At 44.5% G+C, this 17,823-nt stretch overlaps 5 protein-coding genes and 1 long non-coding RNA gene across 6 annotated transcripts; 2 read left to right on the top strand and 4 right to left on the bottom strand.

Moving 5' to 3' along the window:
- Positions 1-2,134: 2,134 nt before the first annotated feature.
- LOC108074955 (required for meiotic nuclear division protein 1 homolog) lies at positions 2,135-3,632 on the bottom strand. The gene has a single exon (XM_017167189.2). It carries the CDS (start codon positions 3,511-3,513, stop codon positions 2,245-2,247), a length of 1,269 nt encoding a protein of 422 aa, XP_017022678.1. The 5' UTR covers positions 3,514-3,632; the 3' UTR covers positions 2,135-2,244.
- A 274-nt stretch (positions 3,633-3,906) lies between these two features.
- Positions 3,907-5,393, bottom strand: LOC108074906 (uncharacterized). Its single transcript, XM_017167135.3, has 2 exons — positions 5,027-5,393; positions 3,907-4,958 (listed from the first exon to the last, which is right to left on the bottom strand). The coding sequence occupies exons 1-2, from the start codon at positions 5,304-5,306 to the stop codon at positions 4,018-4,020; spliced, it is 1,221 nt and encodes a 406-aa protein (XP_017022624.1). The 5' UTR covers positions 5,307-5,393; the 3' UTR covers positions 3,907-4,017.
- Positions 5,394-5,647: 254 nt separating this feature from the next.
- LOC108074913 (DNL-type zinc finger protein) lies at positions 5,648-6,732 on the top strand. The gene has a single exon (XM_017167141.3). It carries the CDS (start codon positions 5,883-5,885, stop codon positions 6,450-6,452), a length of 570 nt encoding a protein of 189 aa, XP_017022630.1. The 5' UTR covers positions 5,648-5,882; the 3' UTR covers positions 6,453-6,732.
- Positions 6,733-7,330: 598 nt separating this feature from the next.
- Positions 7,331-8,592, bottom strand: LOC108074920 (uncharacterized). The gene is made up of 2 exons (XR_001770712.3): positions 8,252-8,592; positions 7,331-8,191 (listed from the first exon to the last, which is right to left on the bottom strand). It is a non-coding gene; the product is annotated as an uncharacterized lncRNA (long non-coding RNA).
- A 1,986-nt stretch (positions 8,593-10,578) lies between these two features.
- LOC108074945 (uncharacterized) lies at positions 10,579-13,848 on the bottom strand. The gene is made up of 3 exons (XM_017167178.3): positions 12,769-13,848; positions 12,330-12,686; positions 10,579-12,262 (listed from the first exon to the last, which is right to left on the bottom strand). Exons 1-3 carry the CDS (start codon positions 13,615-13,617, stop codon positions 11,057-11,059), a joined length of 2,412 nt encoding a protein of 803 aa, XP_017022667.1. The 5' UTR covers positions 13,618-13,848; the 3' UTR covers positions 10,579-11,056.
- Positions 13,849-14,107: 259 nt separating this feature from the next.
- On the top strand, positions 14,108-16,516 carry CCT6 (chaperonin containing TCP1 subunit 6). Its single transcript, XM_017167183.3, has 2 exons — positions 14,108-14,344; positions 14,738-16,516. The coding sequence occupies exons 1-2, from the start codon at positions 14,208-14,210 to the stop codon at positions 16,200-16,202; spliced, it is 1,602 nt and encodes a 533-aa protein (XP_017022672.1). The 5' UTR covers positions 14,108-14,207; the 3' UTR covers positions 16,203-16,516.
- The last annotated feature ends 1,307 nt before the right edge of the window (positions 16,517-17,823 follow it).

Genomic DNA, 17,823 nt, shown 5'->3' with positions numbered 1-17,823 from the left:
ATCTACTTTAAGTTATAAGCTTTTTTTATTATTCTAGAATTTTGGTATAAATTATATAAAAATCGGACAACTATATCATATAGCTGCCATAGAAGCGATCGGCAAATGTATAAAATATGTAAAGCTGGGAATGTAAAACTGTAACTGTCAAACTGTAAACATAATAAGTATAGGTAAAATGTAATGAAACTCTGTTTTGTGAGTGTTTTCAGCATTTAAATCTATAATATAAACATCGAAACCAATCTGCAAGGGTATAAAAACTTCGGCGTGCCGAAGTTAGCTTCCTTTCTTGTTTTTATTATAAATTCAATTTTGTATCTGCTAAAAATGTAAACAAAGCGGATCGTGGTTTCAGGCGAGCCCCCGAAAATGGGTAGAATTTACTTCCCGTTAAAAGTGGATCATAATGGCCGCAATCCTTTGTTGTCATTTCCAATTTCCAATATCGAGTGTCGTCGCGCTCTCGCCGCTCTCAGCTTCCTGCGCTCTTCCATTATCCTGCCATTTCTTTTTTCCCACGCAAATTTTTCGGTCGGAAAAAAGTGCGCTCCTACACAAATGGGTTAAAAACGGGTAAAAATGGTCGGAAAAGTGCGGAAAAACGCGGAAAAAAACATCGGAGAATGAAATCCGAATGAAATGCCGGAAAAATCTAGGCCCCGGCTGCATAGATCCCTTAGTTTTTAGCTTTTTTCTTTTTTTTTTTTTGCTGTGTAATTGCAAGTGCGAGTGAAACAGGACGCTTAAATGTGCCAGCGATGTGAGCAAGCCCCGTTAGTTGCCGCCTTGCTTTCTGGCCTTCTTCCTTTGATCGGGAAAAGGGGAGCGGAGAAGAAAAGAGTTAGGAAGAATGTGGAAAACGGGCAGAAAACGGCCGAAAAGTGCCGATTCTTTTTTTTGCCTAAAATGAAAAAAGGACCTGTGATTTTTTTTGTTTTTTTTTTTATTTGTTTGTGTATACATGTAAATACATACATATATATTTGTGAAGGATAAAAAGGCAAGGAATAATGACGATTGGCCGCTACAAACAACAGGTGAGTAAAGATTATCCATTTTGTTTACCTTTCTTTTTGTTTTTCCTTATTTCTTATGCACCGTTATTTTAAACACGCACATGCAAAAATATCTTTTGTTTTGTTTTGTTTTCATCTCGCTCTCCATTTTTTAATAACCCTACGGGATTTTTCTTGTTCTTCTTTGTTTTGTGGTTCTGATACTTGCCCTTGAGAAAGGAAATGTAAACAAACGAAAAGAGACAGCTCTCCCACGGGATGTGGAATCAGGAATACGATCCACATTTAAAGATAGGAAATTTCAGGCTCTATTCTTTTTTTATTTTCTAGCTGCAAACTAAAACTAAACATTATTTTAACAGATTGTTTAACACGAACCCAAATAATTGTTTTATTTGTAAAATTTAAATTTTAAATTTTAAAACTGTATTTAATGGGTAAGTCAGCAGTTGCAATCACTTGATGCTGCAACTTTTGGCAGTTGTAACCATCGCTGCTGTCTGTCTGTCTGGCGGCCGAGCCTACAAAGTAAAGGCTGCAATTGTGGGATTCAAGAGCTGCTGATGCTGCTGGAGTGGCGCGCTGCCACTGCGGCTGTGTGACCCATTTTAGAGCGACTCGTCGGCATTGCCAAAAGCCGATCATCATCGCTAGGCGCTGAGTTTTCATCGACTGTGTGCGTCCGGCAAAGTGAAAACAAAGCCAAACAAAACAACTTTTACAATGTCGAGGCTGGGGAAAAGTGACAGTGGTGGTGGCGGGCGAGCAATTAAAAATGGTTTTACGCGCAAACAAAAAGGTAAACAATGCTCACAGTAAACGCGGCCTAAAGCCAACCACACAGCTCTCTAAACTTTCAATTTAACACTGATTACATACCAGGGCTCTCTCTTGCTTAGTTTTTGTATAAAATGTAGTATAAATACTTGGAAGTTTCAAGCTAATCGCTGATTATATAATATATAGACTCTTTATTTTATGGGTCCATATATTTAAAATAAATCCATATATTTTTACGAATGACATTTAAATGAAAGTAACAAAAGATGAGGCACGAGATATTTTTACAAAATAATTGAATATCTGTAAAAAAAATTGCGAGATGGTTTGGATACTTTTGTGACTTGTTTCGACTTCTAACCGATCTAAGTATAAATATATATAGTATATATTTTGGCGACGGTACAATTATACATATATTACAAAGATTTCACTCGGCTTGCTGCTACTTGGGCATCAGAGCAGGAACATTGGCAGGACTGGCTGCCAGGGGCACCACCTCCAGCGACGATCCATGCGGCTCATCGCTGACAAAGTGCAGGATTTCAAAGCCCACCTCCACCATGATCAGGATGATGATCATCCACTCGAGACGAATGTGATGGGCATCGTTCAGGTTGTGCGAAACAAGCTCGGCCAGCTCGACACAGTGATTGATCTTCTCGTTCATCACCTTGGTGCGTCGCGTGGTACTAAAGTAGGAGCAGACTTGCAAATAGAGCGTCTCCAGCTCCTCGCGGTCCCAGTAAAAGTCCGGTGTGTCCAGCAGATCCGACGACAGATTGATAACATGACGCAGGGCAAAGAGTTCACCGGTTTTGCGTAGCATTGTCGCCCGTGAAATTCGCAGACGGCGACCCCGCTTCAGATCCTCCGTCAAGTGCTCTATGGAGTCTATGTAGCGGGTCAGCGTGGCCTCCCAGATGCCCAGCTTAATGGATTGTGCCATGGCATTGGAGAAGGTGTACTTGTACAGGAAGCTATCCGTGTCGGCGGTCACAAAGAACTTGCCGTTCTGGAAGAAGGCACGTGAGGCGACATTAAAGTCGCTGCTCTCAGCCACCAGATCACCCTCCACATCCACTGCCGTCGACGGTATGTATGTGTAGGGCATCACCTCGCTCTCGCCGTGGACCAGGGCGCTCACATACGACTCGCGCTCAAAGGATCGCAGGAAGCTCAGCACATTGTTCGTCTCGATGTCGCTGCAGTTCCAGAACACCACGGATCCCTCGCGGAAAAAGAAAATCTCACGCGGCTGCTGGCCGGTGGGATATTTGGCCGCCACAAACAGGACATTCTGCTCGGCGTCCAGATTGTCCGTGGAAAAGAAGCGCTTCGTCTCATACAGATTCTGTTGACGGAGCGCTATCTGCAGATCCTCCAAGTTGTACTCCTCAGCGGTGGTGTAGCCACGGGCGTTGAGAAAGCCCAAGGCGGACAGCTCGTCGATGGCCAGGCGCTTCTTTCGGATGAGCCGGGTGCGAATGGGTGATAGAATGGACTCCAGGCGCTCCTCTGCCAAAGGCAACGGCTTTACCTGTGCACTCTGTGATGTTTGCTTTTTGGTTGCCGCAGCAGCAGGGGACGAGGAGGCTCCACTGGCCATCCCTCGCCTGTGGTGGTTCATCAGCCATTGTGTTGGCTGGCGGCGGCGGGTCGTTCGGAGGCTCTGCAGGAGCATCTGCTCGAATCCCAGGCGTGCAAAGTTCATGACGTTTCTCGCCCTTTTTCAGTTGATTTCAAGCTTCCAGCTACTGGGCCATGCTATATAATGGCTATATAATCAAAATAGTAAGCCGGCAAGGTGTCGATTGCCGTTTGTTGTGATTATCGATATCGATATCGCACAGAGATGAGAATACCAGCCATTTAAGCTGGAACTATCGTGAACCAAAACTTTTTAACTATCGTTATATTTATTTCATTTTTGGAGGATATTTATATTAAATACTGATAGATTATTATTTTAAACTTAAAAAAAACTGTGCAAAAATTGTGCAAGAAGAGAAAATACAACTACAAAATACATAAAAAATAAGGTAATATCGATGCTCCACCAGATTTCCCAATAACGATAGCCACACAAGCCGATTTTAAACGTTGCATATTCTTTATTTCTAAATCACATTTTAACAATGGCACTGGAAATTAAGCATTAATTATTTCCTGTATATAGGTAATATTTATTAGAGTAAAGCTTAAATTTAATATGGCTTTAAAGGTCTTCCTTCCTTTGATTCATACGCTTTTTTTGTGCCCGCATTGCACGCTCTTCCTCTTCCTGCATCTCATCTAACTCATCCATCATGCCGAATAATAGGTACTCGTAAAGCTTTTCCGGTTCTGCCCGTAGCTTCGGATCCTTAGTGGCGCGAGATGCCAGGCTAAAGCATTTTTTAATCCAAGATAGACTCAGTGGGGAGACGGACTGGGCCACGTTGCTGTGCATGTCGAATGGATCTTGCACGTACATGCATGTAATCAGCCGGAAAGGCGACGGTGGTTCAGCCCCAGCCACCTTCATGGCCTCCAATTGAGCCGTGTACTCGGGAATTTCATCATCCCGAAATGGCTGTTTGTCCATAACACAGCCGAAGAACGGGCTTACAGCTTGGGCTTCAAAATCTGTGGTGCTGTAGAGTTCAAAGAAGTCTTCAATTAGCTCCAGGACGGTGATCTCTTCCGGAATCGGTCGCATTTTGAACAAGGTGCACGCGTAGTTAATGCCACGGAAAATGTTCGGCGGGCAGCCTGCCTGCAGTTGCTTGACACTGAGCAGCAGGCCTTGCTCCTGCAGGCTGACGATGATCATGCAGATCAGGCAATAGTTACTCATTCTGCAGCTTTCAATTAGATTATTCGACCAGATCTTCAGGAACAGGCTCAGGTCGCGCACAATCTTACTGCGCCGCATCAGATTGCCGATGAACTCGGAATTGTAAGCGCCATTCGGATGGTACACATGGATGTTGAGGTTCAGCTTGGACAATCGATGCTTACACCGGATAATGGGCTCCCTGGTGCGGGGTACCTTGGCGACACCTAAGAATTTTTTATCTTTGTTGGTGGTTAGAAAATCCATGAGCACGGCATGCAACTGACTCTGGGACATGGACGGATCGTTGTAATCTCTCACGTACAAATCGAGGTCGCTATCTGCGCGTGTAGAAACATGAATTAGCATGTTGATAGCTCCTGTGTGTGTACACGAAAACTACACTTACCCTGCAGAGCCAAGTCCGTGACCAGCGAACCAAAGGCAGACACCTCCACGATCCCCTTGTCTTTCAGGCCACTTTTGATGCACCTGCGAATTTGATCGTAGGACTTCTTCAGCTTTATGGGATCGCAAGTATACAAAGCTATCACGGCGTTGAGGTGACCACCAGGCGGCGAAACCTTCAGCGCATTTTGGAGCTCGCTACGGTAGTCCCTTGATGGTGAGACGTTCAGCGGCTTGCGCCCTCTTGCCACCTGCGGTTTGGTGGCAGGATTTGACTGCATTATTTACGGGAAACTAATACTCCCAACGTTTTTAGCTTGGTAAATATTTGAAGTTTGTCCATCAGATTTTCGATTTCATCTGATTTTAAAACAAAATGGCGCTAAGTTCCCGGCAAAAATACTGTTGCCATGCATAGGCCGCATAAAATACTAAATAAATCGAAAGGCTAAACTTTCAATGTTATCGATAGTGCCAACCTAAAAAACAACTTCTTCATTCTCATGGGAACATTTTTAATTATTAAATTATAAATTATATAAATTTGCTTATATCCCATTTATATTTGTACAGAGAGTAGGCATTTTTTAGAATTTCAAAGTTAAAAATATTTCCTATCGTTATCGACCCCGCACGGTCACACTGAGCCTCCTCACAGCTGTTCGCCTTGTCCCCATTCGCTGATATCTCCAAACACACCTTCTGCCGGAGAGACGGCGCAGTTCCAAACAAATCGAGGCAGGAGCATTAGCAACCAACTGCCCGAAACACCCCCAACCAGCCCGTGCAGCGCCAGAAGACGCACTGCAGCAGAACCAAAACACAGTCGACACTGTAGCCGGAGAATATAGCATGCGATGAACGCATTGCGCAACATCTTTACCTCGCGAACGCTCAACTACCTGCGCCAGAATGGACAGAACGCGATCCTCAACGCCACGCAGCAGCAGCCGGCCGCTGCAGTGGAGCTCTCCGATGCCGAAGCCTCGCTGAAGCCGCGTCCCTCTCCGCTCTCCATACCCCGGTCCATTCTCGACGCTTGCCACTTTACCGCCAAGCCTTTCGAGGCCGGACGCACCAGTGGCCAGGCATCCAGTGGTTCGCTGTCGCCAACAACCCTGAAGCGCTTCCGTCGCATGCAGCGACGCATGGAGCTGGTGTATCGCTGCAAGCTGTGCAACACCCGCAACACAAAGACCATCAGCGAGGAGGCCTACTACAGCGGCGTTGTGATCCTCCAGTGCGACGGCTGTGCCGTTGATCATTTAATCAAGGATAATCTCGGTTTATTCACCGCCAGCGATGGCAGCGACAGCAGCAGCATCAGCTCCGGGATCAGTACCAGCAAGAACATCGATCAGGTGCTATCCGAGCGGCATGCCCGCGTCCGTGTGATCAAGGTGAACGAGCGCGGCGAGCTCATTTAGGCATCTAGTCAAGGCATCAGCACTTAACCCTGATGCCTGCATCTCAGTCAACCTGTGAATCGTGTCCAAGGAGGACTCACTCAGCCAGGGGGGACAGCCCACGAAGAGCAAATGCATCCGCACCCGCTACTGCACACCTGAACCAGCAGGCAAACAGCTTTTGTTTGCAAGAAGACAGCCGGCTAAAACTATGATAAAAATGTACCATTAAAATCGTTGATTGTTGATTTGTGCCGTGATTAAACCAACGAACGTCCCAGTGTTCGAAATCTATAGAAAAGCGTGTTGTGTTTGTATATTTTCCATATGTTTCTGGTAAATCCGTGGCAATCTAATCGCTGACTAATGATGTGTGTTTATTTGATACTAGAAAATGCGAAATGCGTAGCTGGGCGTACCGACAAGGTGGGCCCCGGGAGGGGCTTGTGTCGCGACTCTTTCCTAATTGATCAAATCGATCAAAACACAGTTTCGCGGGCCGCTAATTATCGCTAAAGTTATCTGAATTGGCACGGTGCCAACAAAATTATTCACACATATGTATGTATATCGCATGGCGCTAGACTATGGGCTTATATAGAGCGCACGCCCCACGCGAGTGATCGCCGGAGCTGCTTCTTCGCCTTGAAGACACACTAACCACCAGCGAAGGGGGTAGCAGCAGCAGACGGGTTTTAAGGGGCGGGCCAGCCACATCCACGTGCCTGTAATTTCACCAGGGGGCTTTAGGGGACATTGATCCCAGGTTCTCTGTAAACTATAATATATTCCAAGTGCCCATATCACACGGAACATAAATATCTAAAACAATATCAATAGATTTTCTTTAAAGAGTTGTTGGTAGAAAACTAGGTCCAAGAATTAGAAACGGAAATGTATACGACTTGGGTTTTGCCTTCAACATATAATTTTGTCCTGGTAATAAAATATTTCACATCAGGAGTTATGCTAAAATCTCTCAAGAATTGCGTTCATCTCAATCATCTTTCTTTAAGAAAGAACCAGATAGCAGACCTCCAAGAACTTCAGTATCAGAAAGGATGCCAGATCCCTGACCTCTCTTATCCTCGCAGAAAATCCGTGTTCGGTAGCAGCCGGCGATAGCTATAGATCCAGCGTACTGCTCATTCTGCCGCAGCTCAAGACGCTGGACATAGATCGCGTCGTCACCAACAAGGAGCGGCGGGTACTCTCTTCAGAGCCAAGAGTTATCCTTCCCGATCAGAACAGTGTGGATCAGGCAACTGTTCCCCAGCCTCTTCCCACCAACTCTTCGAACTTGTGCCAAAGCCCAGGCTCTTACTTCCAGGGGCACTTTTGGAGGAGGTCGGCAAAATTTTGGCAGGGATTCCATGCCATGGTTTATGGGTTCCAAAGTCGCAGTGGCGCTCAGAGTACGTGTCCAGCATAGTCGGGAGTGCTTGGCTCCTCTGGAACAAAAGCCAGGAAATAACAGAAGCCACATCCCCAGAGACAAGGCCATTGCCTCGGCATTAGCGTGCGTTGATGCCATCACCTTGCGCCGGGAGCTAGAGCTCAAGGATGATATATCCCTTTACAGCTGCAATGTAGGGACTCTAACGTCTCTTGATGGGAGCCTTCGTCCTGGCCAGAGAGATGGATGCCTCCACTCTGGAGGTACTTTGCCGCGCTATTCAAGATGTAGTGTTGAAGCTGTCGCCTTTGAAGGAAAGGCCTCAGAATTTACTTTTATACGAGTAATCAGTAGATAGTAGTTGCTATTTTGAAAAGGTTTTCTTAAATCGATATTGTTAACGTAATTGTATGTTTAGACTCACAATTCAAGAATAAGTGTTAAAGTGTAATATTAGAGTTTGTGAAACACAAAAATACATTTTGTAGCCTTTTTTTTTTTTTTTAGAAAAAATGTTTGTACTAAGCTGGAGGTGTGTGCTTATAAAAGTATATTGAACAACTGAAGCATTTTTCATAGCACCTTGTGTAAGTTTCGTTTCTGTAATTCATAGGTTGCTGCGTTCAACAAAAAAGTACATTTATTATCGGGTTTTAACTATATGAAGTCTGCTACCTCAGAATTACAAAAAAAAATTAATCAGGGTGCTTAGAAAAATCTGTCAGTTAAGGTCTTTAGATAAACTTTTTGTAGCCCCAAACCTGATCTAAATATTATTTGTTATTTCTTTCTAAAATTCTGAAAATTCTATAAACAAAAATTTCAAAAATTCTATAAAATAAAATTTCTAAAATTCTATAAACTAAAATTTCCAAAATTCTATAAACTATAATTTCTAAAACTCTATAAACAAAAATTTTAAAAATTCTATAAAATAAAATTTCTAAAATTCTATAAACTAAAATTCTGAAAATTCTATAAACTAAAATTTCTAAAATTCTAAAAAATAAAATTTTTAAAATTCTATAAACTAAAATTTCTAAAATTCTATAAACTAAAATTTCCAAAATTCTATAAAATAAAATTTCTAAAATTCTATAAACTAAAATTTCTTAAATTCTATAAACTAAAATTCTGAAAATTCTATAAACTAAAATTTCTAAAATTCTGTAAACTGAAATTTCTAAAATTCTGAAAATTCTAGAATCTATCTATCAATTATAATATATAATATAATATTTATAGTTCAGTTATGATCTCTTTGGTCGTGTTTTTATGCCTCTAGACCAATGCCAAATGAGCATACAAAGTCGCTGTTTACCGAGTAAGCATGACACAACACTTTTGTTGACGTCAAAACATAATTAAAAATATATATAGTACATATTATTATTATTTGAAAAGAAAACACACACGCGGCGATGAGAGACGACGAGAGAAGATTTTAATTCCTGGGTTCCCGTTCCGCCTTGGATGGCGTCCATCTTCCGTGAGAGTCTAGACGTGCGACAGCAACAAAACTGTAAAGATAAACCCCGGGTGATAGTGATAAGACCCACCCACCGACGTCACCGAGTGAATAAAAGGGGGTTTGTTTTCTTCTGTTTTTTCTTTTTTTTGTTTTGTTTTCTTTTAAATTATTTAAACCTATTTATTCGAGAATACTTCGAATATGCGTGTGTGTGTATCGTACTAAAATCTCATTCGATATTGCTAGGATATAAATAGAATTGTGATTTGTTGTTTGTTTCTCTCAGTTAATCAGTTAATTTACATTAGCTTTAGTTATAGTTTAGTTCAGAAGACTTTCACTTAGATCTATAAAATATTCATTATCCATTAAGAGTGCTACCTGGGTTTCAGTTTTTTTCAGTTATTATTTATTTTAGTTTAGGTTTCCTCCTTGGGTTGAGTTTCTTTTTGCTTTCTTGTTTTGTTTGTTTTTTGTTTTCCATTTAAGGTTTGAGGTTGATCTCTCTATTTTGTCTCCTGGAAGCGCACTTTTGTTCCGATAATCTCCTCCAAACTGTCTCTCTGGACTCGTTCTCCTCTTTCTCCTCGTGTTAACTATTTCACAATTTGTTTTGAATAAAGCCCCTCGATCCGGCATGTTATCAGCATTTAGTGATAAGCGGATTTTTGGCTGCCTTCTTTTACTATTTTTTTGTTTTTGTATTATTTTTAAAGTTTGCATGAGTAATCATCAGAGCAGGATCCTCCGGGTATCTGCGAAATTGTGCTAAATACGAACTTAGGCCTAAAAATGGGAAAGCTTCTCTGCGGAAATCTCCTCTCTAGTTCCAGTATATATTGCCAAGGAGCCTGCGTAGGTATATATATCTACTGTTAATACAGCTTACATATGTACAGAATAGCTTTAAAATATATATTAAGAGTTAGGGCTAGGTTTTTGTGGGCCTCTCGTAATTGTAATCTCTCTGCCTTGCTCTCAGATTCTCAGTCATTTTGGCGGACGCACTGTGGTCATATATTTTGTGTTTCTATTTCTCCTGCTGACCTTAAGCTTACGGCTCAGTTTATGCGGCGCTTAGTAACTTAGTTAATTAATTAGTCGGCTTTGCTATCTGCTCTATGTGTGTATATATAAGTTAAGTTAAGTTTAGTTACATAGAATACTCTTTCGAAATACTTGGTAATGTGTGGAATGTCTCTTACCGGAGCGCGGGGGAAGGAATGTGTTTACAATTCTTACATGGCTAACATTACAATCATTGGGAGAAGGACGTGAAATTGGCACAGAAATGTTTAATATTTATTCTTATAAATAATATTATAAATATACTAGGGTTGTAAGTACAGAGCTAGCTCTCTCTTTCTCTCTTGATCATATGCCGTCTCTTTCATTTTGAACTTACTCAAGAATCATTGGGAACTTGTGGAGGGAAGGAAGTGTGTGTGTCTAGCTTAGGCCTAAATGTTTGTTAAATACTTTGTTTTGCTTTAAGTACCAGCTACAGGTTACAGTTTACAATTTAAGGTTTTAAAAAAATACAAAATACACTCAATGAAAACCAATTACATGTACAATTACCAATCATTGTATAAATGTAAGGAAAGCTGCCTTTTTGAGTTGCTTAGAAAACTATTTGACATATCGCCCACGACCCCGACCACGACCACGGCCACGTCCTCCGCCTCCGCGTCCACCCCGACCGACGCTCGCTGCCTTGATCTTGTCCTTGTCCTTGTCCCTCTCCCACTCCCTATCTCACAGACTACTACGACCGGAGCGTCCCACAGCACCGACAGCACCATTGGGTCGATTGTGGCGACGCTTGTGGAGATACAGGCCGGCCGCCTGGGCAAAGGCCGAGCCACAGATCTGGCAGACATAGCGCTTGACCTTGTCGTGAATCTGCTTGTGGTTCTGCAGGTTCTTCGTGGACTTGAATGTCTTGCCGCAGATGTCGCACTTGAACTCCTCGTTGCTATAGTGCTGCTTCAGGTGCTCAAACAGGCTGTTGCGGGCCACAAACGATTTATTGCACTGCGGATAGTCGCATTTGTAGCACCGCTCGCGCTCATCCTGATGCACAATCCGATGGGCATTGAGGTGGCCCGGTGTTGCAAAGCTCCGGTGGCATACCTCACAGCCATAAGGCTTGGCCACATCGCTACCCGCTGCCGTTGTGCCATCCTCCTCATCGTTCAGGTCCACTGCTGGTAATGATTTCGATGCACCTGCAGCGTTCCTCTTGCGACCTCTACCTCCGACAGTAGGCGGCGGCGGCGGCGCTGGTGCCTCATCCTCCATTTCGTCCGCAGTGCCGGCCTCTAAAATGCTATGATTCATGGCCAGCGAAGGCAGGAATAGCTCCTCGTTATGCCTCCGCAAGTGCTCATCATAGTTGGCCTTCTCCCGGAAGCTCGCCGTGCAGAGTTCACAGTTGAATTTGATTTCATTGCCGGCGCCCAAATGCAGTTGCTTGTGACTCTCAAAGTCCTCGGCATTGTGAAACTGAATGGTGCAAATGTTGCAAAAGTAACCACCGCCCAGGCTGGGCTGATGGCTGAGCATGTGGAGATCCAGTTCTCGGAGTGTCTGCACAATCTCCGGACAGTGCTGGCACTTGAACGGCGGTATATCCTCGTCCATAAAGTGCATCTGATCGTAGTATATATAGTTGGCAATAAACTTACGGCCATGGCGTTCGCAATTCAGGCGCTCCATCTTCTGTTTGGAGTAATCAAAGCGCAGCTGCGAGATGCGCTTAGAGATTTGAATGGTGGTCACATCGATCAGTTGCTGCAGCTCCATGGCCATCTGATGAAGGCCCTCGCCGCGTCGTTCCTTACTGCGATAATCAGGATCGAAGCGATTGTAGAAGCACTGGTAACGCTTCACCATGCTGAGTAGCTTGGCCGTCGAGGTGTCATTCCAAATGGCCGAGAAACGGCGACGATACGATGTTTCCTGTTGGGTGATGAAGTGAACCAAGCAATTAGTAGGAGAAGAAGGAGGAGTCCAAAATCCAACTCACCTTGACCACGGCATCGGACATCTTGTCGTTGTAGCTGTAGACCTCGTTGAGGAAATGCAGCTCCTTGAAGTACCACAATGTGCTAATGTTGGTCTTCTCCAAGGCCATCCGATTGCACTCTCGCTTGTACACTGTCCGCAGATTGTCCCACTTTCGGGTGATGGCATCCTTGGCCAGGGAGATATTAAAGCGGCTCTTGAACTCCAGCACGATCCAGTCGAGGAAGCGGGCACGCTTGACGCGATCACGAAACTGGGGATTCCCGTGGTCCCACAAGAAGGGATTGCGCTTGTACGAATGGATGAGGAACTTGATCATTTTGCGGTCCTTGATGTGCATGGTCACCTCCCGATCGCGCTTTAGTTAACAAAGAAAATCAAAAGAAATTATTAGAATAATTAAGAGAATCTTTAGAGGTGTTTGTCTGCCAAAAACTCACCCCCAGCAGGGACTCCTCCACCATCTCGTCGTAGCTAAGGAACGTGGAATCTAGGCACAGCTGGCTTGGCTCAAAGGGCTCGCCATAATCCATATATTCGCCAGAGTTTTCGTCCATATAGCTGTTGTCCAGATCACCGTAATCGTCCGTAAAGGAGTCACCATCTCCCTCGGCATCGGCCATGATCAGTGGCGTCTCGTTTGGCATTACCGTTTGTCGTGGCTTTGTCACCTTCATCCGCGTCTTGGGCTTGTGGCCGCCGCCGGCACTGCTGCTGCTCACCGCCGGCACATCGCTCTCGGGCAGTATGGCCTCGTTGTTGTCGTCATCGTCGTCGTCGTGGTCTGCCTCGGAATCCGCCTCGGAATCAGCCATGTCCTCGTCGGCATCGCTGCAGGGCAAATCTTGCAGCTCCTGTTTGATGACCATCTGCGGCTCCAGCAGCGCTGTATCGGCGTCCGTCAAGTCTTCGATCTCATGAAAATTTGGCAGCAACTGCTCCCTTCCCGCGTCCGATAGCGACATTGGATCGCCAAGATGCAGGCCCCGGAGAGTGCTGGCTGAATTGGAGGTGGAGGAGGATGTACCGCCGCCGCCGCCGCCAGCGGCCGTTGAGGAGGCACCAACGGCGGCGGCGGCTTCGGCTGGATTCGCCACAGACTGATCCCCCAGATGCGCCGTCTGCATGTGCCCCATGAAGGAGTCAAAGTAGAGGAACTTCTCGCTGCAGAATATGCAGCGCAGGGCGAAATACTGAAAGTCCTCGGTGGCCGTAACCACCCCGCAGTCCTTGCCGCAGTGTCGGAAAATCTCCTCATCGTTGGTACGTGGATACGCCAGCACACTCATGGCGCCGCCTGCGATCCGGTTGTGGTCCGGTCCCGGGGCACACGCAAGCAGTTAATTTCTGGTATCGCCTCGGGGTACGCAGCGCACGGCACTCGGTAGCTGGATTCTCCTGTTCTCGCTTTTCTTTTTTAAATAATTATTGCCAATAAAAAAAACTTTGCCGTTTTTGGTGTTGGTGTTGTTTAGAGATGGGATTAGAGCGTACAGTTGTATTTTGTTTGCTTATCGGTATCGAGAGATGATGTGGTATCGATAACGATATAGTGCTGCCAACTATCCCAAGGAAAAGTAGTTTGGCAAAAAGGTTAATAGATTTAGAGTTTTATGTTTATTATTATTATTAAACAAAAATAAGAATATAAACAAGTTTAAATGAAAAAATGGCTAAAAAGAAGTAGCTAAATGTATAACTTTTACAAAAAAAAAAACAGAAATTAGCTACACTGGTCATACTCTATTATGTGCCGTTTTCCCCTTGCTCTGCCTCTGGTCACATTGTCTTCTGATTTCGTCGGCTCATTCAGCGTGTTTTAGTTTTTCTCGCTTTAATTCACTCAATAAACTTAGTAATTGACTAAATCCCATACACAATGGCTTCGATTAGCTTGCTGAACCCCAAGGCCGAGTTCGCCCGCGCCGCCCAGGCCCTGGCCATCAACATCAGTGCCGCCAAGGGACTGCAGGATGTGATGCGCACCAATTTGGGACCCAAGGGAACCGTCAAGATGTGAGTAAAACAGCATAAATATATAACTATTACCAGCCCCGTTCCAATGTGACAGGAGTTTTAGTTAAAATTCAAGAAAATACAGCCCAAGACAAGCGTTTTCCTAGCAGCTGCGTCTGCCGAAAGTTTGAGGTTAGACTTGAACTTGGCGGCATGCGTCATCGTAGGCCAGAAAGAGATAGCAGCATCTGAAAGCTAAAACAAGAAATTAGTGATTTTTTATGTTTTCTATTAGTTTTAGCTAAATTCTTTCAATGAAACTGTGCTAGTTAGGACTTATTTATGTTTGGAATGGTCAAAATACTTGAGTTTCAAGGTTTGGTGTCTGAGAAAACAAGACCTAAACGCTCACGTGCTTCACGTTTACTCATGTTTGTTCTGGAACCTTCGCAGGCTGGTGTCTGGCGCCGGCGACATCAAAATCACCAAGGACGGCAATGTGCTCCTTCACGAGATGCAGATCCAGCATCCCACTGCTTCGATGATTGCCAGGGCCAGTACCGCCCAGGATGATTCCACTGGCGATGGTACCACCACCACGGTGATGTTGATTGGAGAGCTGCTGAAGCAGGCCGATATCTATCTGTCGGAGGGTCTACATCCACGCATCATGACCGAGGGCTTTGAGAAGGCACGTGACAAGGCACTGGAGGTGCTCGAGAAGGTCAAGGTGCCCGTGGAGATCAGCAAGAAGAGTCTCGTGGAGATTGCCAATACCAGTTTGAAGACCAAGGTGCATCCAGGTCTGGCCGATCTCCTCACCGAGGTGTGTGTGGATGCCGTGCTGACCATTGCTAGCAGCGATAAGAACAAGCCGGTGGATCTCCATATGGTCGAGCTGATGGAAATGCAGCACAAGACCGACACCGACACCCAGCTGGTGCGTGGCCTGGTCATGGACCATGGCGCCCGCCATCCCGATATGCCTAAGCGTCTGGAGAATGCCTACATCCTGACAGCCAACGTGTCGTTGGAGTACGAGAAGGCCGAGGTCAACTCTGGATTCTTCTACAAGACCGCCGAGGAGCGTGAGGCCTTTGTGCGCGCCGAGCGTGACTTTATCGATCAGCGCGTGAAGAAGGTGATCGAACTGAAGCGTTCCGTGTGCGACGGCACCGACAAGACCTTTGTGCTGATCAACCAGAAGGGCATCGATCCCATCTCGTTGGATGCTTTGGCCAAGGAGGGCATCCTGGCGCTGCGTCGTGCCAAGCGTCGCAACATGGAGCGTTTGGCTCTGGCCTGTGGTGGCACTGCCATGAACTCGTTCGACGATCTGCAGGAGGAGCATCTGGGCTATGCCGGTGTGGTGTACGAGCATGTTCTGGGCGAGAACAAGTACACGTTTGTCGAGGACTGCAAGAATCCCCTGTCCGTGACGATCCTCATTAAGGGCCCCAACAAGCACACCATCACCCAGATCAAGGATGCCATCAGGGACGGTCTGCGGGCCATTAACAATACCATTGCGGACAAGGCTCTGGTGCCCGGCGCCGGTGCCTTTGAGGTGCGCGCCTACAATGAACTGGTGGCCTTTAAGGAAACCATCAAGGGCAAATCCCGTTTGGCCGTGCAGGCCTTTGCCGATGCCCTGCTCGTCATACCCAAGACGCTGGCCGTCAACAGTGGCTACGATGCCCAGGACACCATTGTCAAGCTGACGGTGGAGGATCGCCTCAATCCAGATCTCGTCGGTCTCGACATTGCCACCGGTGAGCCCATGAAGCCAGTGGATCTGGGCGTCTACGACAACTACATTGTGAAGAAACAGATCCTCAACTCGTGCTCGATCATTGCCAGCAATCTGCTGCTCGTCGACGAGGTGATGCGTGCGGGCATGACCAGCCTCAAGGGCTAGTAGAACTTGGTCGCCTTAAACTCTCACGTTAACCAAGTTAATGCACCGCCTGCTACTCAACCCGCGTCGTCAAACCAACCGAAACAGGCAGCAACATCGCCCGGAACTGTTTGCGGTTGTGCAAGTATTCACAAAATATTTAAAAAAACATAAAAGAAGAAAAGAAACAAATCGAAACAAGAACACATAACATACAAACAGCAAACATACTTATAACGCTAATGTATTTCTCTATTTTTTTTCATTACAACTAATGTTTACTTACTCCAAAAAACCAACCATTGGTTTAAAAAATAAAAACTATTGAAACCTAATAGATCTGTGAGTGATTTCGTTGCAAGTTTTGGTGATTTTCAGGTTACATATTATCAATATTTTGTATAAATTTGTAGACCCTTGCTGGGTGTTATAATTTATATCAAAATTTTCTTGTTTCCCATGATATCGGTTCAAGGAATATCAATTTATTCTACAAATATCTTTAAAATATAGGTTTATATATAGACTTTAATGTCAGTTATCGATACTATACCCATATATCTATATTTTTTACTACTTTCTAACTCACAGGACGTCCATTTTATGATTTTAATTATAAAATAGCTGCAACTAATGGTTTTATAATATAATTTTTATATATTTTAAGGTCTTGGCTTTAAGAATTCAAATTCCCTCTCTAAATTCTCTCTTTCTCTCTTACCCATCTCTTCTCCTGGCTGTGCATTATCTTTAAAGCCAAAGGATAAATTTCCATTTTCGATGTAGTCCTTTCTTTCCATCGCATTCCCTTTTGATTTGCCCCTTCAGTGTGACACATAGGAAATGCACAAGAAAATTACGAAAAAAACAAAACAAAAAACGACAAAAAGAAATATATATTGCGGCCCATTGGCATCGGACTCGGTTCCCTCACGGAATTATGCTAATGTGGCCGACACCATCGACTCGCACAGTACATATCCCAATTTCCCCCGGGGCAGCCATCGATTTGACACGGTCCCTGGCAGCGAGGGTGCACTGTAGTGAAGGGAAGAACAAAAAAAAAACCCTTTCTGGGGAAATGTCTAAAAGGATTTCTCATGTCAACGCACGGAAATTGATATTGAAATGAGCATGATAATGAGCTTCAAATTTGCTTCCTTCGCTTCCTTCGCTTCCTTTTGGCCATTTACACTTGTGTACATAAGGATGAATATTAAAATAAATATATATAAAATATGGGTAAATATTAAAATTGGTTTTTTGATAGATAAATAATTTTATATATTTATATATTATATTTTATTTATTTATATATTTATATGTTAATTTGAACAACAACTATTATTTTGCGGCTGTGTGTTGTCACACACACACTCTCTATCAGGCGACTATTTGAGGTGAAAATGTATTAAAATGCGTTTGGAAATGTATTTTATTCGTTTGGGAATCCTGAGCGGAATCCTTTTGCTTCTCCGTTGGCTTATTTGATTTCTCACCCTCGTCACAGGGCACACAACACACCCACCACCCACACACACACACACACATCCTGCAACAAGCTGCTGGTGGATTTATGTTGAACATTTGATTCTTGGTCAGCGCTTTGTTACCTGTCGTCGTCCCTGTCCATGTCCTTCTG

This window comes from Drosophila kikkawai, chromosome X, assembly GCF_030179895.1.
Source record: "Drosophila kikkawai strain 14028-0561.14 chromosome X, DkikHiC1v2, whole genome shotgun sequence".
Lineage (NCBI taxonomy): Eukaryota > Metazoa > Arthropoda > Insecta > Diptera > Drosophilidae > Drosophila > Drosophila kikkawai.
Note: the sequence above shows the minus strand (reverse complement) of the source record. Positions and strands in the feature narration are given on the sequence as shown.